The 24,244-nt window shown below is 37.5% G+C and overlaps 2 protein-coding genes and 2 non-coding genes across 4 annotated transcripts; 2 read left to right on the plus strand and 2 right to left on the minus strand.

Moving 5' to 3' along the window:
- Positions 1 to 9,652: 9,652 nt before the first annotated feature.
- LOC145123127 (small nucleolar RNA R71) lies at positions 9,653 to 9,759 on the minus strand. The gene has a single exon (XR_013715004.1). It is a non-coding gene; the product is annotated as a small nucleolar RNA R71 (small nucleolar RNA).
- A 1,115-nt stretch (positions 9,760 to 10,874) lies between these two features.
- LOC145121969 (uncharacterized) lies at positions 10,875 to 13,573 on the plus strand. Its single transcript, XM_079057647.1, has 2 exons — positions 10,875 to 12,092; positions 13,088 to 13,573. The coding sequence occupies exons 1-2, from the start codon at positions 10,875 to 10,877 to the stop codon at positions 13,571 to 13,573; spliced, it is 1,704 nt and encodes a 567-aa protein (XP_078913773.1).
- A 7,309-nt stretch (positions 13,574 to 20,882) lies between these two features.
- Positions 20,883 to 20,989, minus strand: LOC145123128 (small nucleolar RNA R71). The gene has a single exon (XR_013715005.1). It is a non-coding gene; the product is annotated as a small nucleolar RNA R71 (small nucleolar RNA).
- A 1,117-nt stretch (positions 20,990 to 22,106) lies between these two features.
- On the plus strand, positions 22,107 to 22,829 carry LOC145121970 (uncharacterized). Its single transcript, XM_079057648.1, has one exon. It carries the CDS (start codon positions 22,107 to 22,109, stop codon positions 22,827 to 22,829), a length of 723 nt encoding a protein of 240 aa, XP_078913774.1.
- Positions 22,830 to 24,244: the final 1,415 nt, after the last annotated feature.

A 24,244-nucleotide genomic window follows, 5' to 3' on the forward strand; every position in this document is an offset into this window, starting at 1 on the left:
ACAAGTAGCAACCAGATTTGACACCTAGCTACTAAAATTCAAAGGTGTTGTTACTCCAAAATTCTCACATAACCCTACCATCTTACACGTATTAAATTGCACGTATAACTACTCCATCTTACACGTTTTGTTTTGTGTTTGACCAACTCCATGTTACCTTTTCATCTTAGAATATTATTATTCATTTATAGTAAAGCAATTTTCATAATATGCTAACATATGTAAACGCTGGAATATAAGATTTGTCAAAATAATAAAAATCATTTACTTATAAACTATTTGTCAATAAAATTTCAAGTGAGTATAATTTATGAATACGAAACATTATCAAACACATAATAGAGATTATTTTGTGAACTAATAATCGTGAACTAACGTTGTAAAATATATTTGGTCAATAATATGGAAAACACAAACAATACAACTCGAAAGTTAGAAAATATATCAAAAGAAATACATTTTTGTTTCCGTTTTATAAACAAATAATTCAAAAAAAAACCTCGTTTCTTTATCTTCATTTAAGTAATTGGGCTAAAACTCTATTTTAAGGCTAAACAATTTGCAGGCCAAATAACATGAAAGTCCAATTATGTATCGTAAAAATGTTACTTATCTTATTTGGGACGTAGGCCACGTTTGTTTACCTCTTAATTGAAAAATTAAGAGGTAATTTCTTAAAAAATAAGATGTGGCTTGTTTAGGACCCTCTTATTCAATACCTCTTAATCTTAAAAATGTCTCTTGAAAAATAAGAGATCAGCCCGCATCTGAAAACAAAAAAAAGACCGCGCTGCCCTCCTTCTCCTCCTAGGTCTCGCTCTTTCTTTCACGCCTCCACTTTTTTTTCTTTCTCGTCGCCGCACACAAGAACCTCCCTCCCGATCTGCTGAGAAGTCGTGTTCCCTCCCCATCATTGCAATCGCCGGCTAATGGGCAATTTCTTGCTGAAATAGATGATTTCTATTGATTTGTGCTGAAAAGTTTTGGTTAATTTTTTGTTGATAAAAGAGTGATAAATTGTATGGTTGTTTCTTAAGTGTGCAGAAAATAGGTCTTTGGTTCACTAGTTGCACCATGGATTGAAAGAAGTATTTTTTATTTGGCTATTGTATGATGTTTATGTTTCCATGGATTGAAAGAAATAAATTTGGAAGAATTTATGTTTAATTTGGTTATATTGTATGATTTTTATGTTACAATGGATTAAAAAAATGAATTTGAAAGAATTTATGTTTAATTTGGTTATTGTATGATCACTTGTAATTTTTATCAATTATGCATTTATCATTTAGCACAACATAGAACTATAGAAGGGTAAAATAGTCATTTTTTATCATTCATATTACAATTCAGAGGTCCCAACCAAACAACATGTTAAAAGTTCAGATCTTAAAACATCAGACCCTCTTTGAAATTCAGACCTCTTACAAATTCAGATCTTAAAAATTCAGATCCTACCAAACAGCCTTGTAAATTGGTTAAACCCAAAGTTCACCTCTTTTACTTTAGTTAACCAATACAACTTAATAAATTATATATAAGAATTCTTTATATATATAAATCAATTATATATAATAATTCTTTATACATATAAATCATATGTTCCCCTATGAACAACGCTTTGATCTTATTGGACCACTTTTAATTTTTTTTGGTCAATGTCTGGATTGGTTTCTTGGACACATGTTGTGTTACGTGGTGTTTTCTCTATCCACCGCTTCAGTGCTCCAATGGTTTTGCTCCAGATAACACTTTCCTGTTAAAGTCTTCTTCCAATTTCCATCTCTTCTTTATTCACTCCACCTCTACCTTCGCCAATGATTTCTTTCCTTTCTCACTCCTCGAATGTCTCGAAAAATCTTCACGACCTTCGTATCTTGAACCTCTGAATCCACTGTCGATCGTGTTGGGATTTTAGGGCTTTTAAAGCGAAAGGTGCCAGCAACAGCAACAACGAAGGTTAGGTTATGGGACCTCAGACCTGTTCTCCATGCTTTTAGAGGTTTCTTGTGAATCGTTTATTAATCACTTCCTCAATCACCATATACTGTTGTTGTCGATTCTGCTTAAGAACCTACCTCCGGTGAGTCATTCTTTTACTTTTCCTTTTTTGTTTTTGTGTGATACCCATCCCAATCTTTAACTTCTTTGTTTATTATGTTACTGTATGTGTTGGTGAAAATGGAAGGCGGACCTGAGTTGGGAACGGATTGAAAATAGAAAAAGGAAATAGAGGGTATTTGGTTGAAAGAAATCGACGAATGCAAGGCATAAATCGAATCCCGTTCTCGCTATTTCGTTGATTACACTTTCCTTCATATATTCACTTGAAGTTGGTGTTTGTTGAAGGTCTATGACTTTCTACTACTTGATTTTGAATCTTTTTTTACCAGTGCATCATTAGTGAAAAGTTGTTCAAGAACTAAATCCATTAGATGTAAGAGGAGCCTGTAGAGTAGATTAAGTGTGATGGAATAATGAAAATAAGGAATTCAAGTCATTTGGAATATGGGATAATCATATTTAAGCAGCCTTACTACATAATTGAACTGTGTAAAAGGCCCATGTTTGTCATGAGCATGAATATTGGATTAACAAGGAAAGGATATGAAATCCATGTTTACTAAAAATTTTCACAACAGACCATGTGTAGGAGCAGGAGATGGAGATCGAAGCTTTAAAAGCCATTCTTACGAACGAGTTTAAGGTTTGCACCATAAAGAATACTTGACTTGCATTTTGGTCTTTGTAGAATTCTGATATTGAACTTGCAAATTCAAACTTGTGACACATTTTTTTGTGTTAATGTATTTTCCATAAACAACTAAGTGAAAACGGATTGAACACTTCAAAACGATGTTTCCAAATTACTTTGTCTCCACATGTAACAAACAAGCGACCAATGTACTCATTTTCTCATGTATTTTCTCATTATTTTTAATTCCTTTTATTTCCTTTTGGCAGCCTAGTGTTCAGGAGACTAGCAGTTTCAGTGTCAATGGGGGAAATTCAAATTGGATCAATCCATAAAAGGATTGGAAACTATAAACGTGTAATCAAAAATACGTTTGTCGATTAGATAATATGTCTTTTTCAATAAATAAATCAATAAAACATTACTGTAAACTCCTTTCGCAAACAGTTGACTTGAAATCCGACCCCCGCAAAGCGGGGATACTTCCCTAGTTTATCATTAAAAAATTTAAGGATGTTACACCAATTGTATTTTGCGGGTATAGACTCCTCAATTGTACATAACAAGTATAACCGTACTTAGCAAGTATGAACTCCCTGATTAATCATGAGCATGGTTTAAATGGTTTGAATATTGTGAATTGTTGGATCCAATTATATCAAGACCCCAATTTATGATATTTGGAATATTAAATTCCTGATTATGTATTCTAGATAGAACTCTCATGAGGTTAGCAATGTTGATTAAATTGTGGGTTTAAACTCCTCAATTGTACATAGCAAGTATAACTATACTTAGCGGGTATGAACTCCCTGATTAATTATGACCATGGTTTGAATGGTTTTAATATTATGATTTGTTGGATCAAGTTATACTCTCATTGATCGGTATTCAGGGTATCAAAACCCCAATTTATGATATTTGGAATATTAAATCCCTAATTATGTATTCTAGATAGAACTCTCATGAGGTTAGCAATGTTGATTAAATTGTTTGGATTTATATTATGTTATGTTATGTTTGCAAGTACTTTATAATTATCGTTGATGATATATTGTTCGGTTTTTATTAGCTTTAATACTAATGTGCCGTTTAAAATATGTACTTATAAGGCTTTATATTTGTTGGGTTTTTATTTAAAAATAGTCTATAATAAACTACAACTTTAGCAAAAGAAAGATTTTAAAATGAATAAACTTAAAACCATTTTAACCCACCAAAGATCCTTTTGCAAATCATGGAATGATTAAAACAACCATAAGAAGAAAAGAATACAACCTTTGAAGACTTTGGTTCCTCATGGGAGGTTGGAAGTTAATGAAGAATGTAGATGTAGAACTCCACCTAAGTAGAAACACCAACAATACCTGAACTTGATATGGATGCTAGTCCTTCTTCTAAATGAAGTTCTTAAGCCTTTAAAAACAAAAGTAAGTCTTTTTTCTTAAAGGAGGGTATGAAAGTAACACCATCTTCTTCCTTGTATTAACCCTTTAAGAAAATTTTCATAATAGATAGAAAGAGGGACGTTTTTAGAGGGGGGAATCAACCAAAATAAGCCTTATCTTATACCATTTTATACATGAGTAAACTCTTAAGACATGAAGGTACTTATGAAAAACGTAGAGCTTCAAAACATGGCATGGAGGAAAAGATCATGGAAGAAGTAACAAGCAACACCCATGCCCTTTAAGAGAGGGAATGCCCTCGTTTTGAAGGAAAGGAGGGAAGAAATAATGTGCCACAGTCTTTCATATTTTAATAAAGTCAAGTCTAGTTTTTTTTTTTTTTTTTTTTTTTTTTTTGTTTTTTTATTATTTTTTTTTATAAAAACTAAAGCCCTTTTAGTTTATATAAAAACACATGACTTTAATAAATCATATCTAATGATTTTATTGATATTTTTTTAATGAAAACTATTATTTTCATAAAACAATTATTTTCCAATTAATTACAAGAAATATAAATATTTATCAAGGATCAAATTCTTATAAATAATATATTTACACCGAATTTTGTTAGTGTGACATTTTATGATCATATATTATCTAGCAAATATCATTTTATAATGATTCTTGAGCAAAAAGATCTTTCAATCTCCCACTTGTATAAGACTCATTATAGATTGATATAGACAATGGTGAACGTCTAGCAACATTTCACCGCCCATAGTAATATATGTCTTTTTTCCATTCTATCAACATCCAATTCCCAAATGTTCAAAGATTCAGTTGGTGTACATGATAAGTATATCAATTATCCCTTTGTTACAAACATCCTGTTGAATATGAGACTTGGATCACAATCAATCTCATTTAGTGTTTAACTTTGGTTAACGCATGTTAGATATCTAGCTTTCAACACATAAGAGGAACAAATCCCATCTTGACTACATACGCCTTTTTTTATAGTTCATACCACACCTGGTATTGGCCTTTATAACCATCTAGTCAAAAACAACATTTAACCACGTCAAAGTATAGTGCTCTCTACACTCAAGTCCAGTATGCATCCCATGTATTAAGAATACAAAGATAGTACATTTTATCAAGTATCACTCATAATAGCAATCCATGAGGTGATCTTGATGTGGGTCATGTCCATCCTTATTCTTTGACAAGTACCTATGAATCTTTGTTACAACCTCTTGACTACTTTCATCTTAAGAGAGTCAACCAATCCACTTCATATTAGTCTTACTTTATAATTGCTCCCACAAATTTGAATGACTATGAACTTTTAGACTAATTAGATTATTCACGGGATTAAACATGTTAATATAGAACACAACAAGCATTAATGTGAAGATTATATCCCAATATATCAAAATAGTATAATCGTTGTTGCACAATGCTCCAATACCTAAGTACTAAATTCAAATCAAATCCCATTTCTAGAATAACAAAGTCCTATAACTCAAGCATGGCCTTTCATGCTTAGCTTAAAGGAAGGACTTCATTAATGGGTATGACTAAAATTAGTTTTTGTGAATTATACGAATACGATCATCTCCATATTTGACTTTATTCTTAGTATAGGTAAATATTTTGGAGAATATGATTGGTGTTCTGATGTGACTAAGCGTTATTAGCTTGATTAAGTACACTCTTGAAGTCACAGACTATTTCTTGGTTATCCTTGAATGCAAGGACTCAACATAGTTTTTAAATAAGCCCATTCATCAGTCATATTTAATTGCATCTTCTTAAGAAGCGTTGTATACTTATTCTGTAGTAGAATATGCATTTATTTTTTACTTAGATCTCATTCCAACGAAACTCATTATCCATCCATGTGGAAGTGATTTTCCATTTTGTAATTCATAATTATCTCTATCTGTTTTGAAGTCGGCATCTTGTGTAGCTCTTTACATAAAGATCATCTTGTAAACTGGTTATCTCATATATATTATCCAATTCTTTGTAAGTACTTTTAGAATGTCCTTATAGTCATCTAAGGACTTTCCCATGTATCTTCTTAGTATCTTATGATATGTTTATAACATAATAATATACACTCTCTCGTGCATAATATGGCATAAATGATAGATTCATTTGTCAAAGCAAATAAAATATATGTCATTCTATCTATCTAAAACATATGTGCTAGGTACGTTTGAGGAAAGCTCAAAATGGTGCCATATGGCAATGCCAAGAGTCCTCCAAATGAATCTTGTATCTTGATCTCATTTAATATATATACTCAACATATGCATAAAGATTTCAAACTTTACATTCATCTTTATCTATCTCTGTAGATTTTACATTCCAAGAATGTATCTTGTCTTTCCTAAGTCTTTCATTTTAGAAATACTTTCCGAGTCAAAGAGAAACGACATTGCATAGTCGAAATGTAATTTCTCATGGTTAAGTATGTCTCATTCATACAAGATTGGGAATATCACTATGCTCCCACTAGTTCTAGTAAACACATATATTATCTTCATTTGTATGTAAAAACATACTTTGTGTTTTCATATTAAAATGATGATTCCAACCTTGATATGTTTGATTTATATCTACAAATCGATCTTAAGGCTTATACACTCTATTAGGATATCGTAGATTAACAAAACCTCGAGGCTAAACTATATATACATATTCAAGTAGTTATGGTAAATAATATCCTTGTTTATAAAAGAAAGCGGTTCTCTTGAAATATATTTTTCATATCTCATAATCATAATATGTAGTTATGGTAAATAATATCCTTGTTGATGTAATCATAGCTACATGAGAAAAGGTTTGATCATAGTCAATGACATAAGTATGAGTGAATCCTTTTACAACAAGTCTTGCTAAATATGTAAGATATCCATGTTTGTTTTATTTCTAAATGAATCAGTTACTCCTTCTAGTCTTACTACATACAAGAAGATTAATCAAGCCCATACTTGATTATTATATATGGATTACATCTCATTGTCCATGACTATAAGTGATATTGGCATATTTAGTTATAAAATTCATGCATTATCTTAATACTTTATGTTGTTTTTGTCTCATTTAATGAACAAAAGGTGCTTAATTAAATTAGAATTTCATTTTCAGCAATAATGACATGCTCGGAAGGAAAAGGAAGCGGAGCTAGCGATTGGAGGCTTGGATCTTGGATTTTGAAGAAAGAAGGATGTTGCTGGACAGCTTGACCCCTCGTCAGTGTTTTGGCCATATCTCATCAACCGTAACTCCGATTGACGAGATTCAAAATGTTCTGAAAACTAGACTCAATTTCGGACGACTTTCGTGTTTTGAGAAAATGTTGATTCCAAACGGACTTGACGAGTTGGGCCTCAACTCGACGAGTCATGTCGAACTTTCGCGATTCTGGAGTCGCTGACTTGCCGTACATGGGTTTTAAGTGACGAACTCGCCGAGTAGGTCACTGGACTCGACGAGTCACCTCTATTTTGTGAAAATCTATATAAAGGGCATTCCTGCCCGATACCCTAGCATATAGATGAACCCTTGGAGGCCAATTGTCGACTAAAGGTGCTGCTGGAGCGTGGGAAGCAATGGAATCAACCCTACATTCAATTTTAAGGAGAATCAAGGCAAAATCAAGTTTACTCTTTACCTAATCTCTTGTTTGAACTATGTTTTTACCAATTGATTTCGTTTTTGAGCTTGTTTCTGCTGTAATCATGAGCTAAAACTCATACCTTCTGTTTAGGATAGATGATTTTGTGATTATGGTTTGATTTTGTGGTTGGATTAATTTAATTTGGTGAACTTGTTTTATTAAGCTTGTTAAAGAACCTTATGCATTAACCATAACTATTTTCTGTTAATAGCTAAGTAATTAAGCTGCATGAACATCTCTTAATTGCTTATCTCATATGATTTATGTGAACACATTGCTATATGCCTAGGAATAGTGAATATGAAACTAGGATTAACTAGAGAATGGGTAAATTAATGTGTGAGCTTGTGTGATACACCATCAATAAGAGGTTAATTGAATCACCAATTTAATTAGCCAATTACAAGTCTTATTTAACCCGAATAATTAAACTAGGGAATTTATTAGTTTAATCACTTGATCACTGCTTGAATTAATTTGTTTTCTAAGGATTAATAATAGCGAACGTGAACCTAATCACACTAATCGGTAGCTAATGCCAATTAATCCATTGCACTTGTCATAAAATCAACCGTATGAATAAATGATTCAAACCTAAACAGAAGTCTCCTTAATTATTGAATTTAGTTGATTTTTATTTGCTTAGCTCTTAGTTTCTTAGTTTAAGTTTTAGTTAATTGTTTAAGTTTCTAGTCTTGCAAAACTAGAGAAAACCCCCTTTCTATTACTTGTTTTATTTAGATAATATTAGCATTTATTTTAATTGTTTACCGTTCCCTGTGTTCGATACCCTACTTACCTGAACTAAACTGCTAATCGATAGGTACACTGCCTTTCGTGTGTTTTTCTTTGTGTTTAAGTTAGTAGGATTAAAACTAGTTGGTTTTACACACATCAAGTTTTTGGCGCCGTTGTCGGGGAACGGTTCAAAAATTATCATTAATATCTAGTTTTATCGATCCTTTGTGTGAGATTTATCTTGCACAAAGTTTTTTTTAGGTAATTTAGTTGATAGGATTAGTATTCATAGTTTTCTGTTTTAGAAATTTAATTAGATTTTTTTTCTTTTCTTTTCTGTTTCTGCCTTAAACTCGCCGAGTGCAATCGACTCTACTCGGCGAGTCCATCGCTGATTCACAGTTTTTATTTTAGTTTATTTTTGTTCTTTTCACGCGTTTTTCTTACTTTAATTGTAGTTGTTACATGACCCGAGGATCCAATACGTCTTTGGTTCCCCCACTTGAAGACCCGGAGTCCGCTCTAAGAAAGAACAAAGGAAAAACCGTTGGAGAATCCGCTTCTTCAAAGAACGCACCTTTGAAGAATCTCAAATCCGTTTTTAGCAAGAAAAAGAGCAGCAAATCAGGAACATCCAACACCTCTTCCTTGGCAAACGAAGACCCAATCAAGGAAGACATCGTGAAGGAGTCCGAAGGAGAAGAAAGCGAATTTGAAGAAGGTAGCGATCTAGAAGGCAACTTTGACAACACCATGGCGAACATTGATGAAGTTCCCATGGGCGAATGGAAGAAGAGGATACGGGATGATACCGGCCCGGGACTTGTGCAACCCGCAATTCCCGCGACTGCCACTTTTGAGCTTAAGGTTCACATTCTTGCTCAACTCAAGGAGATCCCCTTCTATGGAAAAGACCACGAAGATGCCTATAAACACTTGGATGAAGTCAATGATGTAGCTGATTATTTTAATGTTCCAAATGTGCCTCGCGAAACCCAGCTGCTTCATATGCTTCCAGTTACATTCAAAGGTGCTGCAAAGGATTGGCTCAAGTCACTCCCTCCCGGATCCATCACTACATGGGCTAAGATGAAGGAAGAATTTATTGACCAGTTTTGCCCACCCTCGAAAATAGTCAAGTTGAAGAAAGCTATCGCCAACTTTGAACAACAACCTGGAGAGTCCCTTTATGAGGCATGGGAGAGATACAAAAGTCTACTAAGGAATTGCCCACATCATGATCTTAATAGCCAACAAGAAGTCTCCATTTTCTATGATGGAGTCAATGTAACAACTAGGCAGCTCCTAGACTCGCAAGGACCCCTCACAAAGAAGGCACCCCGGTGATCAAAGAACTGATTGAAGAATTCTCTAAGCATTCTAGAGAATACCACAATCCAAGGAATGATATGACCAAGGGATCGGCTTACGCAGCTTCTGAAGATTTGTCGGCAGTTATGGCAATGTTGAAAACCATGGATAGAAGGATGGATAAAATGGATCAAAAATCCATGCTATTCGGGTAGGATGTGAAAATTGCAATGGGCCTCATCTAACTAGAGATTGTGATTTGGACAAGAACGGGAATAAGAAAGTGCAAGTATGCTATTCTAGTGGTGATAGGTTCGATGACGATTGGCGAAAACCTAAGAAAGAATGGCTCCTTTATGATGAGTACAAGAAAGCGAGGGAGGAGAAATTTAGACAAAAGGCAAGGGGTTTTTACCAAAACGAGGAGCCGGTACAAGAAAAGAAACCAAATCTAGAAGAAATGCTCACTAAATTTGTAGCTGCATCCGAAAAAAGACACAATGACCACGATGCTGCAATACAAGATACAAGAACAATATTAAGGAATCAGCAAGCATCTATTCACAACATTGAGAAGTAGCTGGGGCAACTTGCCCAACAAATGAATCAAAGAGCACCAGGAGAACTTCCGAGTAACACCGAAAACAATCCAAAAGGCGCACATATAAACATTGTCACAACTAGGAGTGGGAAGATTATAATCCCTCTGGCCCCTATTCAGAACAAAGATCCGAAGCCGGTGCAAGAAAAGGAGACAGAAGGGCAGAATCAAGATCAGAACCAGCTGAGCCCAGACCCTACTCGCCGAGTCCATGATATGGACTCGGCGAGTCTGCCACCTGATCAGAAAAGTCAAACTCCTGTTAAGCCATATCAGCCTCCACTGCCATATCCAGCCCGAGCTAGACAAGAAAAGAATGAAGAAGACTACCAGAAGTTTCTAGAACACATAAAGGCTCTTCAAATCAACATACCATTCATAGAAGCGGTTGCCCAAATGCCAAAATACGCCAAATTTCTCAAGAAGCTTCTAACTAATAGAAGGAAGATGGAAGAAGTGAAGAAGGTGGTCCTAAACAAAAACTGTTCAGCTGCTATGTTGAACACACTTCCTAAGAAAAAAGGAGATCCGGGAAGTTTAACATTGCCCTGTCAATTTGGAAACTTGGCCACCATATATGCACTAGCTGATTCGGGGGCAAGTGTAAACCTCATGCCTTATTCATTTTTCAAAAAGTTAGATCTCCCCGAGCCAGGACCCATTCGCATGGAAATCCACCTAGCAAACAAAACGGTTACATTTCCTAGGGGAATCTGTGAAGATCTTTTGGTAAAGGTGGATAAGTTCGTGTTCCCCGCGGATTTTATAATTTTGGACATGGAAGCGGATCCTCAAGTCCCGATCATCCTTGGAAGACCTTTCCTTAACACCGCAAGCGCTATAGTTGACATGCGAGATTCAAAATTTACTCTACGGGTGGGAGATGAATCAGTCACTTTCGGGGTTGATCAAGCCATGAAGCATGCAAGGAACAGTGACGACACGACATTTTCAATTGATATGTTGGATGAATTAATGGAGGAATGGAACAATGAAGAACCAAACAAGTCCACCATCGCCTTTGATGAAGAACTTGATGCTGAAAGAGACCTACTGGAAATAGAGAGACTGCTGGAAGAAGCTGATTATAATGAACTAATAAAAACCACTGAGCAGCTTACTCGCCGAGTAGCCCCGATCTACTCGCCGAGTCCATATGAAGAACCCAGAGTTATCGCGAATTCTGCGCAGGACTCGACGAGTCCCTTCACTGGACTCGACGTGTTCACCATGCAGAACACGAAAATAGAGCTGAAATCGCTACCAGATCACTTGGAGTACGCATTCCTTGAAGAGGGCCAACAAAAACCTGTTATAATAGCTTCTGACCTCTCAAAATCTGAAAAAGAAGAATTAGTCCATGTCCTAAAGAAGAGAAAGAGTGCCATTGCATGGAGTATCACCGATATCAAGGGAATAAGCCCCTCTTATTGCTCTCACAAGATCAACCTGGAAGAAGAAGCAAAGCCGGTAGTGCAACACCAAAGAAGACTGAACCCGAACATGCAAGAAGTGGTCAAGAAGGAAGTAGTCAAGCTTTTAGATGCAGGGATCATTTATTCTATTTCCGACAGTCCATGGGTTAGTCCTGTTCAAGTGGTGCCCAAGAAAGGCGAGATGACGGTCGTAGCAAACGAGAAGAACGAGCTTATTCCGACCCGAACGGTAACCGGTTGGCGAGTGTGCATCGATTATCGAAAACTAAACGATGCCACTCGTAAAGACCATTTTCCTTTACCTTTTATTGATCAAATGCTTGAAAGATTGTCCGGCCATAGCTACTATTGTTTCTTAGACGGATTTTCGGGTTACTTCCAAATACCCATAGACCCAATTGACCAAGAAAAGACTACTTTCACTTGCCCGAGTGGGACTTTTGCCTATCGCCGCATGCCCTTTGGGTTATGCAATGCACCTGCGACATTTCAAAGGTGCATGACGGCCATATTCCATGACATGGTGGAAAAATTCATGGAAGTATTTATGGACGATTTTTCTGTTTTTGGATCTTCCTTCCATGATTGTCTTGCTAACCTGGATTTAATGCTTGCAAGGTGTGAAAAAACCGATTTAGTCCTCAACTGGGAAAAATGTCACTTTATGGTTAAAGAGGGTATAGTCTTGGGCCACAAGGTATCCAAAGCGGGAATTGAGGTGGATCGGGCAAAAATAGATATAATTGCTAAATTACCTCCACCAACTAATGTAAAGGGCATTAGAAGTTTTTTAGGTCACGCGGGTTTTTACCGCTGTTTCATAAAAGATTTTTCTAAAATAACTAGACATCTAACACAATTACTTTTAAAAGATGCACCATTTAATTTCACTAAAGAGTGTTTAGAGGCCTTTCAATTTCTAAAAGAAAAATTAACTAATGCCCCGATCATTATTGCCCCGAATTGGAACCTACCTTTTGAAATAATGTGTGACGCGAGCGACTTTGCATTAGGAGCTGTACTTGGCCAAAGGGTTGATAAGCACTTTCGACCCATTTATTATGCAAGCAAGACTTTGAATTAGGCCCAAGAAAATTACACCACAACTGAAAAAGAATTACTAGCCGTGGTGTATGCTTTTGACAAATTCCGCCCTTATCTTATTTTATCTAAAACCATTGTTTTTACTGACCACTCTCTATTAAGTACTTGTTTGCCAAGCAGGATGCAAAGCCAAGATTGATACGTTGGGTTCTACTTTTACAAGAATTTGATATCGAAATACACGATAAAAAGGGAATGGAGAATGTAGCTGCCGACCACTTATCAAGACTAGAAAACCCGCATTTGGAAGCATTGGAAGAAGATAAAATTAGAGATGACTTTCCGGACGAGTACATTTTAGTGACCACGGGGGAGGAGCCATGGTTTGCAGATATAGCTAATTACTTAGCTACCAAGTATATTCCAAAAGATTTTACCTGCCAACAAAAGAAGAAATTCTTTTCAGAAATAAAATACTACTTTTGGGACGAGCCATATGTTTTCCGAAGCTGCGCGGATGGGATCATAAGGAGATGTGTATTTGGGAAGGAAAGCCGAGAAATTTTGAAGCATTGCCATAGCGGGCCCACCGGTGGACATCATGGAGCACATTACACGGCTAAGAAGATATTTGATATTGGGTTTTATTGGCCCACAATTTTTTAAGATGCTACCCAATATGTCAAAGAGTGTGATGATGTGCCAAAGAGCGGGAAACATATCATCCCGAAACGAGATGCCACAACATAGTATTCAAGTGTGTGAAGTGTTTGATGTGTGGGGGATCGATTTCATGGGACCATTTCCAATGTCAAAAGGGAACAAATATATTTTGGTGGCGGTTGATTATGTATCCAAATGGGCGGAGGTACAAGCTTTACCAACTAATGATGCTCGGGTGGTGGTGCGCTTTCTAAAGAAGTTATTCTCAAGATTTGGAGTCCCTAAAGCTCTTATTAGTGACCGGGGCACTCACTTTGCCAATGATCAATTAGAAAAAGTGTTAAGAAAATATGGGGTAACCCATAAATTCTCTACATCTTACCATCCACAAACTAGTGGGCAAACTGAAGTGACGAATAGAGCATTAAAAAGAATTTTGGAGAGATCGGTGGGTAGCAATCGAAAGGAATGGTCGGATAGGTTAGATGATGCACTTTGGGCCTTCCGAACAGCTTTCAAAACACCTATTGATACTACACCATATAGGCTAGTTTATGGGAAGCAATGTCATTTACCAGTAGAAATAGAGCATAAAGCTTTTTGGGATTTAAAAATGTGCAATTTTGATGTAGCTGAACTTAGAACCAACCGGTTGATGCAAATGAATGCTCTTGAAGAACTTAGGAATGAGGCTTACACTAGCTCCTTGATTTACAAAGAAAAAACCAAGAATTGGCATGACAAAAGAATCAAGAGTAATAAAGACTTTCACGAAGGGCAAAAAGTGTTACTTTTTAATTCAAGGCTCAAACTCTTTCCGGGCAAGCTAAAGTCACGATGGGATGGTCCATTTATAGTGAAGAAAGTTTTTCCACATGGAGCTATTAAGTTATTATCAAGAGATGGCACTCCTTTCAAAGTTAATGGACATAGGGTGAAAAAATATGAAGAAGGAATCCCGAGGAATGAAGAACTTGAAGAAGGGCTGCTGCTGGAAGGCATGGCAGAAACGTAGAGCGGGAAGGAGTCCAGCTAACGACTCCTTAAAAAGAAGCGTTTCCGGGAGGCAACCCGAGTTTAGAGTTTGCATTTCTTTTCCCTTTATTTTTCTTTTTGTTTTTCACTTTTAGGATCTGTTTTTTTTCAATCTTCTTCTGAAATTATGCTTAACATGATTGCTTGAGGGCAAGCAATGCTCAAAGTTTGGGGTGGTGGCTTAAAAAAATCGAGTTTTTTTCAAACTGAATGATGAACTCGCCGAGTTCATAAATTACTCGGCGAGTACTTTTTGAAATCCACGAAAAATCGCGAACTCGCGTTTCTACTCGGCGAGTCGGTGTTCCTACTCGACGAGTCCACGTATTTACTTGATTTTTTTTTACAATCTATAAATAGGGTTTCTTTTACCCTAATCATTTTCACCAGCCACCTCCCAAGCATACTCGCCGAGCATTTCGTTTTCTCTCAAGCAACTCCTTTGATTTCTCGCTGAATCTTCATCTACAAAGCCAAAGGTAGGATTTTTTCCTTCAGATTCTTGCTAAAGGTCACAACTTTAACAGTTTTTAGTGCTTATTATGTAAAAATCCATATTTGGGGGATTACTCCAATTCTAGGGTTTTGATTTTAGGATAAATTAGGAGGATATGGACAAAATTTCTTGCGAATTTATGCTTAAAGGACTTAGAACAGCAAACCCCTGTGCAAATATCTGTGTTTTGTTGACACAATCTGGACCGAGAGGAAACTGCACTCGCAGTTCATACTACTCGCCAAGTAGTTCATGAACTCGGCGAGTTCATGTCGTGATTAGATCTGTTATGGTTAATTTTAATTTTCTGGGATTTGTTTGTTGTTGTTTTCTTGATGTTGTTCTGCAGAAATCATGTCTAGAAGAGGCCAGAGCTGTAGAGGAGGAAGTTATGGAGACATTCCATGGCTTGCCTTCCCACGAATTACTTCAAGGTCTTCGCAAGCTCGGGCGAAAAACAGAATGGAGACGCTGAAACAGAAAGAGATTTACCTCCCCAATGCAATTACTTGGGATTGGCTAAGTCAGACTGGGTTGGAAGAGGAGTTAACACCCTACTTGGTGAAATCTTTTGAAGTGAGAGGAGCAACAATAATCTGTGATGGGTGGATGCAGCTTTTCAAAATGCAAGAACCCGTATTTAAGGAACTGTGCTGTGAATTCTTTGCTACTATCTCGTTCCGGGGTGGTAGTGAATATTATAACCCAAATGTTATCACTTTTTGCCTTGGAGGGGAGCTGCGCCAGTGCAGCATAGCAGAACTTGCTTGGAGGGTAGGTCTTTATGATCAAAACGTCATTATGTCGGAGGACTTTGAAACATTTTTGGAGCAATGTCATAAGGATCTTCCCGAGGAAGTTGTTGCCTCCACTTGGTGGAATAGTATTGCAAATCGGGTTTATATTCCCTCTTCTGCTCAGGAAGGCCATATCCGTTCTCCAATCCATCGTCTCATCCACCGCCTCATTGCTAGCACCATCAACATGAGGAAGGATGATGACAAAGTCCCTACTCTCGATATTTTCTACTTGTGGAGCATAATCACCCCGGAAGTTTTTTGCAACTTGCCTTATTGTTTGGCAAAATATCTTGCGGATGGAGCGGTGAAGGAAAAGATTACCTCCAAAATTAATGGGGGTATGTTTGTTACAAGACTAGCAAGATCATATGGGGTTTTGGATATGCAAGAGGCAAGGGCATTAACAGTAATTTCTCCTCCTCCATTTAGCACTACATTGTTCCGGAGGGCAAGGATTGCGGAGAAGTTTGGGGATTCATATGCAATCCCACTTGAAGATGAGGTGATTGTTCCCGAGGAGCCGGGAAGAAGAGTTAGGCAAAGGAGGGAATGGGCCCGAGAAGACCCACCGGTTATCCCGGTGGAAGACGAGGATGGAGGGTGGAATAATGTGGAGTATAGGAGGTATTTGGATGATATTGGCCGAGGTGTTAACTATAATAATGAGTCATTCACTTATCTCTTTCAACAAATGAACATTGCTCCAAGGCCCGGGCCTAGATATCCATACATAATGAGTTGGGAGGAGCGTATGCAAAGGAGGAACAACCAAGCAAATGGAAGTGGAGCAGGAGGAGAGGACATGGAAGAAGAAGCTTGAAATTTGATTTTATTTGGATGTTTTTTTTATTTTCTTTTGTTTGGTGTTTGAACTTTGATGTACCCGAATATTAATTAGGATCCTGTTTGTTTTCTTTCACTTGTGGTTGTTTGTTTTTCAGGTTTGAAGGTTAGGATACATTTAGGAGTCTCATTGGTCAAGGCTAAAGTGAGGGTTGGTTTAGATGAGAATGTGAAATGTTACATCTAAGGTTGAGTCCGTTAGGAATAAGAGTGACAAAATGCGTTATTACTGAAGAAAATAAAAGAAGAGTCACTGAAGTGTCCTGTTTCAGCACCTCAGCCAAGGATAAACAGCAGAAAAATTAATTTTCGACTCAGCGTTCAACTCGCCGAGTGCACCTACGGTACTCGCCGAGTTTATGTGCAATTCCACGATTTTCTGCTGGAGTCCGGTCTACTCGCCGAGTCCCTCAACGTTTCACTCTCAAGATCTGTTTTGGGCACATTCATTGCAGCTTTTATCCGTATTTTCGTGGAGATTCATTCCTGGAAGATTTTTGAGAGCTTTGTCCTAAACAATTGGAGTTATTTAGATGTTTACCACATGCGACATGATACCCAAGGCATGGATGAGCTGTTCCCATGCCAAAGTCAGCTAAATATGGAGCTCAAAAGAAGAAAATCAACCTCGCAACTTCTATCTCAGGGGAGTCTGTTCCAATTCTCTCTTTACTTTTATGTTCTTTATCATGCATAATATGCAATGGGGACATTGCATAAATTAAGTATAGGGTAGGGGGTTGGTTATATTTAGTTAAAATTTAGATTAATTTTAAAAATTTGCATAAAATTGCTAGGGCTAATTTAGATATTTTGGTAAAAACAATTAGAAACCATGCTAGTATTATATTTGATGATTCCATGAGGACCCAAATGTTTAGTTGAGCCTATATACGTTATAATGCATTTGTGGCCCCCTTTATTCTAGTGAAATCATGGGAGAAAAACACAACCTCGCTTAGTTTGAGGGATGAAATATGTTTAGCATCGTGTACCATAAATGTATCCAGGAAAAATTTTATCTTTAATCAATAAAGGTTGAAGTTGAGCGCCTCTGCTTAAGCATGTAGGTTTTGAGTGGAAAAAGTGAGATATACATTTAAAAAAAAGAGAGAAATTACAAAAAAGTTGAAGAATTTTTGGAGCTATCAAGTTTAAAGTGAAGATCAAAAGATCAAAGTTCTGAAGAAATGTAAAAAAAAAGAGTTGAAGATACCAAAAAATCACAAAGATGGTGAATTCAAAGAAATCAAGATCAAATAACAAAGAAGTGAAGAATTCCGAAAATAGCTCCATAGTGGTATCGAAAAGTTGTAATTTTCTAGATTATGTATGCTTGGGTTGCTCAACCAAAAATACCTTTAGGCTAGGAGGTTTTCTGCGGATGGATTTGGAGGGATGCATAAAATGAGCATTGTTCAAAAGAAGTGGGCGAGTGTTTATGAGGATTGTGAGTATTTAGAATTAGGGGGGGTCCTTAGGAAAAACATTTAGACACAAATGCATGCGTTGCGGTCTTGGCATAATGGCTGGGTTCAATTGGGATTGTCTTATGTAATATTAGTGTACTAAAATCCAGTTTTGCTTGGGGGCAAGCAAAAGTCAAGTGTGGGGTATTTTGATGTGGGCATATTTAGTTATAAAATTCATGCATTATCTTAATACTTTATGTTGTTTTTGTCTCATTTAATGAACAAAAGGTGCTTAATTAAATTAGAATTTCATTTTTCAGCAATAATGACATGCTCGGAAGGAAAAGGAAGCGGAGCTAGCGATTGGAGGCTTGGATCTTGGATTTTGAAGAAAGAAGGATGTTGCTGGACAGCTTGACCCCTCGTCAGTGTTTTGGCCATATCTCATGAACCATAACTCCGATTGACGATATTCAAAATGTTCTGAAAACTAGACACAATTTCGGACGAATTTCGTGTTTTGAGAAAATGCTGATTCCAAACGGACTCGATGAGTTGGGCCTCAACTCGACGAGTCACGTCGAACTTTCGCGATTCTGGAGTCGCTGACTTGCCGTACACGGGCTTTAAGTGACGGACTCGCCGAGTAGGTCACGGGACTCGACGAGTCACCTCTGTTTTGTGAAAATCTATATAAAGGGCATTCCTGCCCGATACCCTAGCATATAGATGAACCCTTGGAGGCCAATTGTCGACTAAAGGTGCTGCTGGAGCGTGGGAAGCAATGGAATCAACCCTACATTCAATTTTAAGGAGAATCAAGGCAAAATCAAGTTTACTCTTTACCTAATCTCTTGTTTGAACTATGTTTTTACCAATTGATTTCGTTTTTGAGCTTGTTTCTGCTGTAATCATGAGCTAAAACTCATACCTTCTGTTTAGGATAGATGATTTTGTGATTATGGTTTGATTTTGTGGTTGGATTAATTTAATTTGGTGAACTTGTTTTATTAAGCTTGTTAAAGAACCTTATGCATTAACCATAACTATTTTCTGTTAATAGCTAAGTAATTAAGCTGCATGAACATCTCTTAATTGCTTATCTCATATGATTTATGTGAACACATTGCTATATGCCTAGGAATAGTGAATATGAAACTAGGATTAACTAGAGAATGGGTAAATTAATGTGTGAGCTTGTGTGATACACCATCAATAAGAGGTTAATTGAATCACCAATTTAATTAGCCAATTACAAGTCTTATTTAACCCGAATAATTAAACTAGGGAATTTATTAGTTTAATCACTTGATCACTGCTTGAATTAATTTGTTTTCTAAGGATTAGTAATAGCGAACGTGAACCTAATCACACTAATCGGTAGCTAATGGCAATTAATCCATTGCACTTGTCATAAAATCAACCGTATGAATAAATGATTCAAACCTAAACAGAAGTCTCCTTAATTATTGAATTTAGTTGATTTTTATTTGCTTAGCTCTTAGTTTCTTAGTTTAAGTTGTAGTTAATTGTTTAAGTTTCTAGTCTTGCAAAACTAGAGAAAACCTCCTTTCTATTACTTGTTTTATTTAGATAATATTAGCATTTATTTTAATTGTTTACCGTTCCCTGTGTTCGATACCCTACTTACCTGAACTAAACTGCTAATCGATAAGTACACTGCCTTTCGTGTGTTTTTCTTTGTGTTTAAGTTAGTAGGATTAAAACTAGTTGGTTTTACACACATCAAGTTTTGGCGCCGTTGTCGGGGAACGGTTCAAAAATTATCATTAATATCTAGTTTTATCGATCCTTTGTGTGAGATTTATCTTGCACAAAGTTTTTTTTAGGTAATTTAGTTGATAGGATTAGTATTCATAGTTTTCTGTTTTAGAAATTTAATTAGATTTTTTTTCTTTTCTTTTCTGTTTCTGCCTTAAACTCGCCGAGTGCAATCGACTCTACTCGGCGAGTCCATCGCTGATTCACAGTTTTTATTTTAGTTTCTTTTTGTTCTTTTCACGCGTTTTTCTTACTTTAATTGTAGTTGTTACATGACCCGAGGATCCAATACGTCTTTGGTTCCCCCACTTGAAGACCCGGAGTCCGCTCTAAGAAAGAACAAAGGAAAAACCGTTGGAGAATCCGCTTCTTCAAAGACCTCACCTTTGAAGAATCTCAAATCCGTTTTTAGCAAGAAAAAGAGCAGCAAATCAGGAACATCCAACAGCTCTTCCTTGGCAAACGAAGACCCAATCAAGGAAGACATCGTGAAGGAGTCCGAAGGAGAAGAAAGCGAATTTGAAGAAGGTAGCGATCTAGAAGGCAACTTTGACAACACCATGGCGAACATTGATGAAGTTCCCATGGGCGAATGGAAGAAGAGGATACGGGATGATACCGGCCCGGGACTTGTGCAACCCGCAATTCCCGCGACTGCCACTTTTGAGCTTAAGGTTCACATTCTTGCTCAACTCAAGGAGATCCCCTTCTATGGAAAAGACCACGAAGATGCCTATAAACACTTGGATGAAGTCAATGATGTAGCTGATTATTTTAATGTTCCAAATGTGCCTCGCGAAACCCAGCTGCTTCATATGCTTCCAGTTACATTCAAAGGTGCTGCAAAGGATTGGCTCAAGTCACTCCCTCCCGGATCCATCACTACATGGGCAAAGATGAAGGAAGAATTTATTGACCAGTTTTGCCCACCCTCGAAAATAGCCAAGTTGAAGAAAGCTATCGCCAACTTTGAACAACAACCTGGAGAGTCCCTTTATGAGGCATGGGAGAGATACAAAAGTCTACTAAGGAATTGCCCACATCATGATCTTAATAGCCAACAAGAAGTCTCCATTTTCTATGATGGAGTCAATGTAACAACTAGGCAGCTCCTAGACTCGCAAGGACCCCTCACAAAGAAGGCACCCCCGGTGATAAAAGAACTGATTGAAGAATTCTCTAAGCATTCTAGAGAATACCACAATCCAAGGAATGATATGACCAAGGGATCGTCTTACGCAGCTTCTGAAGATTTGTCGGCAGTTATGGCAATGTTGAAAACCATGGATAGAAGGATGGATAAAATGGATCAAAAAATCCATGCTATTCGGGTAGGATGTGAAAATTGCAATGGGCCTCATCTAACTAGAGATTGTGATTTGGACAAGAACGGGAATAAGAAAGTGCAAGTATGCTATTCTAGTGGTGATAGGTTCGATGACGATTGGCGAAAACCTAAGAAAGAATGGCTCCTTTATGATGAGTACAAGAAAGCGAGGGAGGAGAAATTTAGACAAAAGGCAAGGGGTTTTTACCAAAAGGAGGAGCCGGTACAAGAAAAGAAACCAAATCTAGAAGAAATGCTCACTAAATTTGTAGCTGCATCCAAAAAAAGACACAATGACCACGATGCTGCAATACAAGATACAAGAACAATATTAAGGAATCAGCAAACATCTATTCACAACATTGAGAAGTAGCTGGGGCAACTTGCCCAACAAATGAATCAAAGAGCACCAGGAGAACTTCCGAGTAACACCGAAAACAATCCAAAAGGCGCACATATAAACATTGTCACAACTAGGAGTGGGAAGATTATAATCCCTCTGGCCCCTATTCAGAACAAAGATCCGAAGCCGGTGCAAGAAAAGGAGACAGAAGGGCAGAATCAAGATCAGAACCAGTTGAGCCCAGACCCTACTCGCCGAGTCCATGATATGGACTCGGCGAGTCCGCCACCTGATCAGAAAAGTCAAACTCCTGTTAAGCCATATTAGCCTCCACTGCCATATCCAGCCCGAGCTAGACAAGAAAAGAATGAAGAAGACTACCAGAAGTTTCTAGAACACATAAAGGCTCTTCAAATCAACATACCATTCATAGAAGCGGTTGCCCAAATGCCAAAATACGCCAAATTTCTCAAGAAGCTTCTAACTAATAGAAGGAAGATGGAAGAAGTGAAGAAGGTGGTCCTAAACAAAAACTGTTCAGCTGCTATGTTGAACACACTTCCTAAGAAAAAAGGAGATCCGGGAAGTTTAACATTGCCCTGTCAATTTGGAAACTTGGCCACCATATATGCACTAGCTGATTCGGGGGCAAGTGTAAACCTCATGCCTTATTCATTTTTCAAAAAGTTAGATCTCCCCGAGCCAGGACCCATTCGCATGGAAATCCACCTAGCAAACAAAACGGTTACATTTCCTAGGGGAATCTGTGAAGATCTTTTGGTAAAGGTGGATAAGTTCGTGTTCCCCGCGGATTTTATAATTTTGGACATGGAAGCGGATCCTCAAGTCCCGATCATCCTTGGAAGACCTTTCCTTAACACCGCAAGCGCTATAGTTGACATGCGAGATTCAAAATTTACTCTACGGGTGGGAGATGAATCAGTCACTTTCGGGGTTGATCAAGCCATGAAGCATGCAAGGAACAGTGACGACACGACATTTTCAATTGATATGTTGGATGAATTAATGGAGGAATGGAACAATGAAGAACCAAACAAGTCCACCATCGCCTTTGATGAAGAACTTGATGCTGAAAGAGACCTACTGGAAATAGAGAGACTGCTGGAAGAAGCTGATTATAATGAACTAATAAAAACCACTGAGCAGCTTACTCGCCGAGTAGCCCCGATCTACTCGCCGAGTCCATATGAAGAACCCTGAGTTATCGAGAATTCTGCCCAGGACTCGACGAGTCCCTTCACTGGACTCGACGTGTTCACCATGCAGAACACGAAAATAGAGCTGAAATCGCTACCAGATCACTTGGAGTACGCATTCCTTGAAGATGGCCAACAAAAACCTGTTATAATAGCTTCTGACCTCTCAAAATCTGAAAATGAAGAATTAGTCTATGTCCTAAAGAAGAGAAAGAGTGCCATTGCATGGAGTATCACCGATATCAAGGGAATAAGCCCCTCTTATTGCTCTCACAAGATCAACCAGGAAGAAGAAGCAAAGACGGTAGTGCAACACCAAAGAAGACTGAACTCGAACATGCAAGAAGTGGTCAAGAAGGAAGTAGTCAAGCTTTTAGATGTGGGGATCATTTATTCTATTTCCGACAGTCCATGGGTTAGTCCTGTTCAAGTGGTGCCCAAGAAAGGCGGGATGACGGTCGTAGCAAACGAGAAGAACGAGCTTATTCCGACCCGAACGGTAACCGGTTGGCGAGTGTGCATCGATTATCGAAAACTAAACGATGCCACTCGTAAAGACCATTTTCCTTTACCTTTTATTGATCAAATGCTTGAAAGATTGTCCGGCCATAGCTACTATTGTTTCTTAGACGGATTTTCGGGTTACTTCCAAATACCCATAGACCCAATTGACCAAGAAAAGACTACTTTCACTTGCCCGAGTGGGACTTTTGCCTATCGCCGCATGCCCTTTGGGTTATGCAATGCACCTGCGACATTTCAAAGGTGCATGACGGCCATATTCCATGACATGGTGGAAAAATTCATGGAAGTATTTATGGACGATTTTTCTGTTTTTGGATCTTCCTTCCATGATTGTCTTGCTAACCGGGATTTAATGCTTGCAAGGTGTGAAAAAACCGATTTAGTCCTCAACTGGGAAAAATGTCACTTTATGGTTAAAGAGGGTATAGTCTTGGGCCAAAAGGTATCCAAAGCGGGAATTGAGGTGGATCGGGCAAAAATAGATACAATTGCTAAATTACCTCCACCAACTAATGTAAAGGGCATTAGAAGTTTTTTAGGTCACGCGGGTTTTTACCGCCGTTTCATAAAAAAAATTTCTAAAATAACTAGACGTCTAACACAATTACTTTTAAAAGATGCACTATTTAATTTCACTAAAGAGTGTTTAGAGGCCTTTTAATTTCTAAAAGAAAAATTAACTAATGCCCCGATCATTATTGCCCCGAATTGGAACCTACCTTTTGAAATAATGTGTGATGCGAGCGACTTTGCATTAGGAGTTGTACTTGGCCAAAGGGTTGATAAGCACTTTCGACCCATTTATTATGCAAGCAAGACTTTGAATTAGGCCCAAGAAAATTACACCACAACTGAAAAAGAATTACTAGCCGTGGTGTATGCTTTTGACAAATT

This window comes from Lactuca virosa, chromosome 6, assembly GCF_052849685.1.
Source record: "Lactuca virosa cultivar CGN04683 chromosome 6, Lactuca_virosa_CGN04683_v6, whole genome shotgun sequence".
Lineage (NCBI taxonomy): Eukaryota > Viridiplantae > Streptophyta > Magnoliopsida > Asterales > Asteraceae > Lactuca > Lactuca virosa.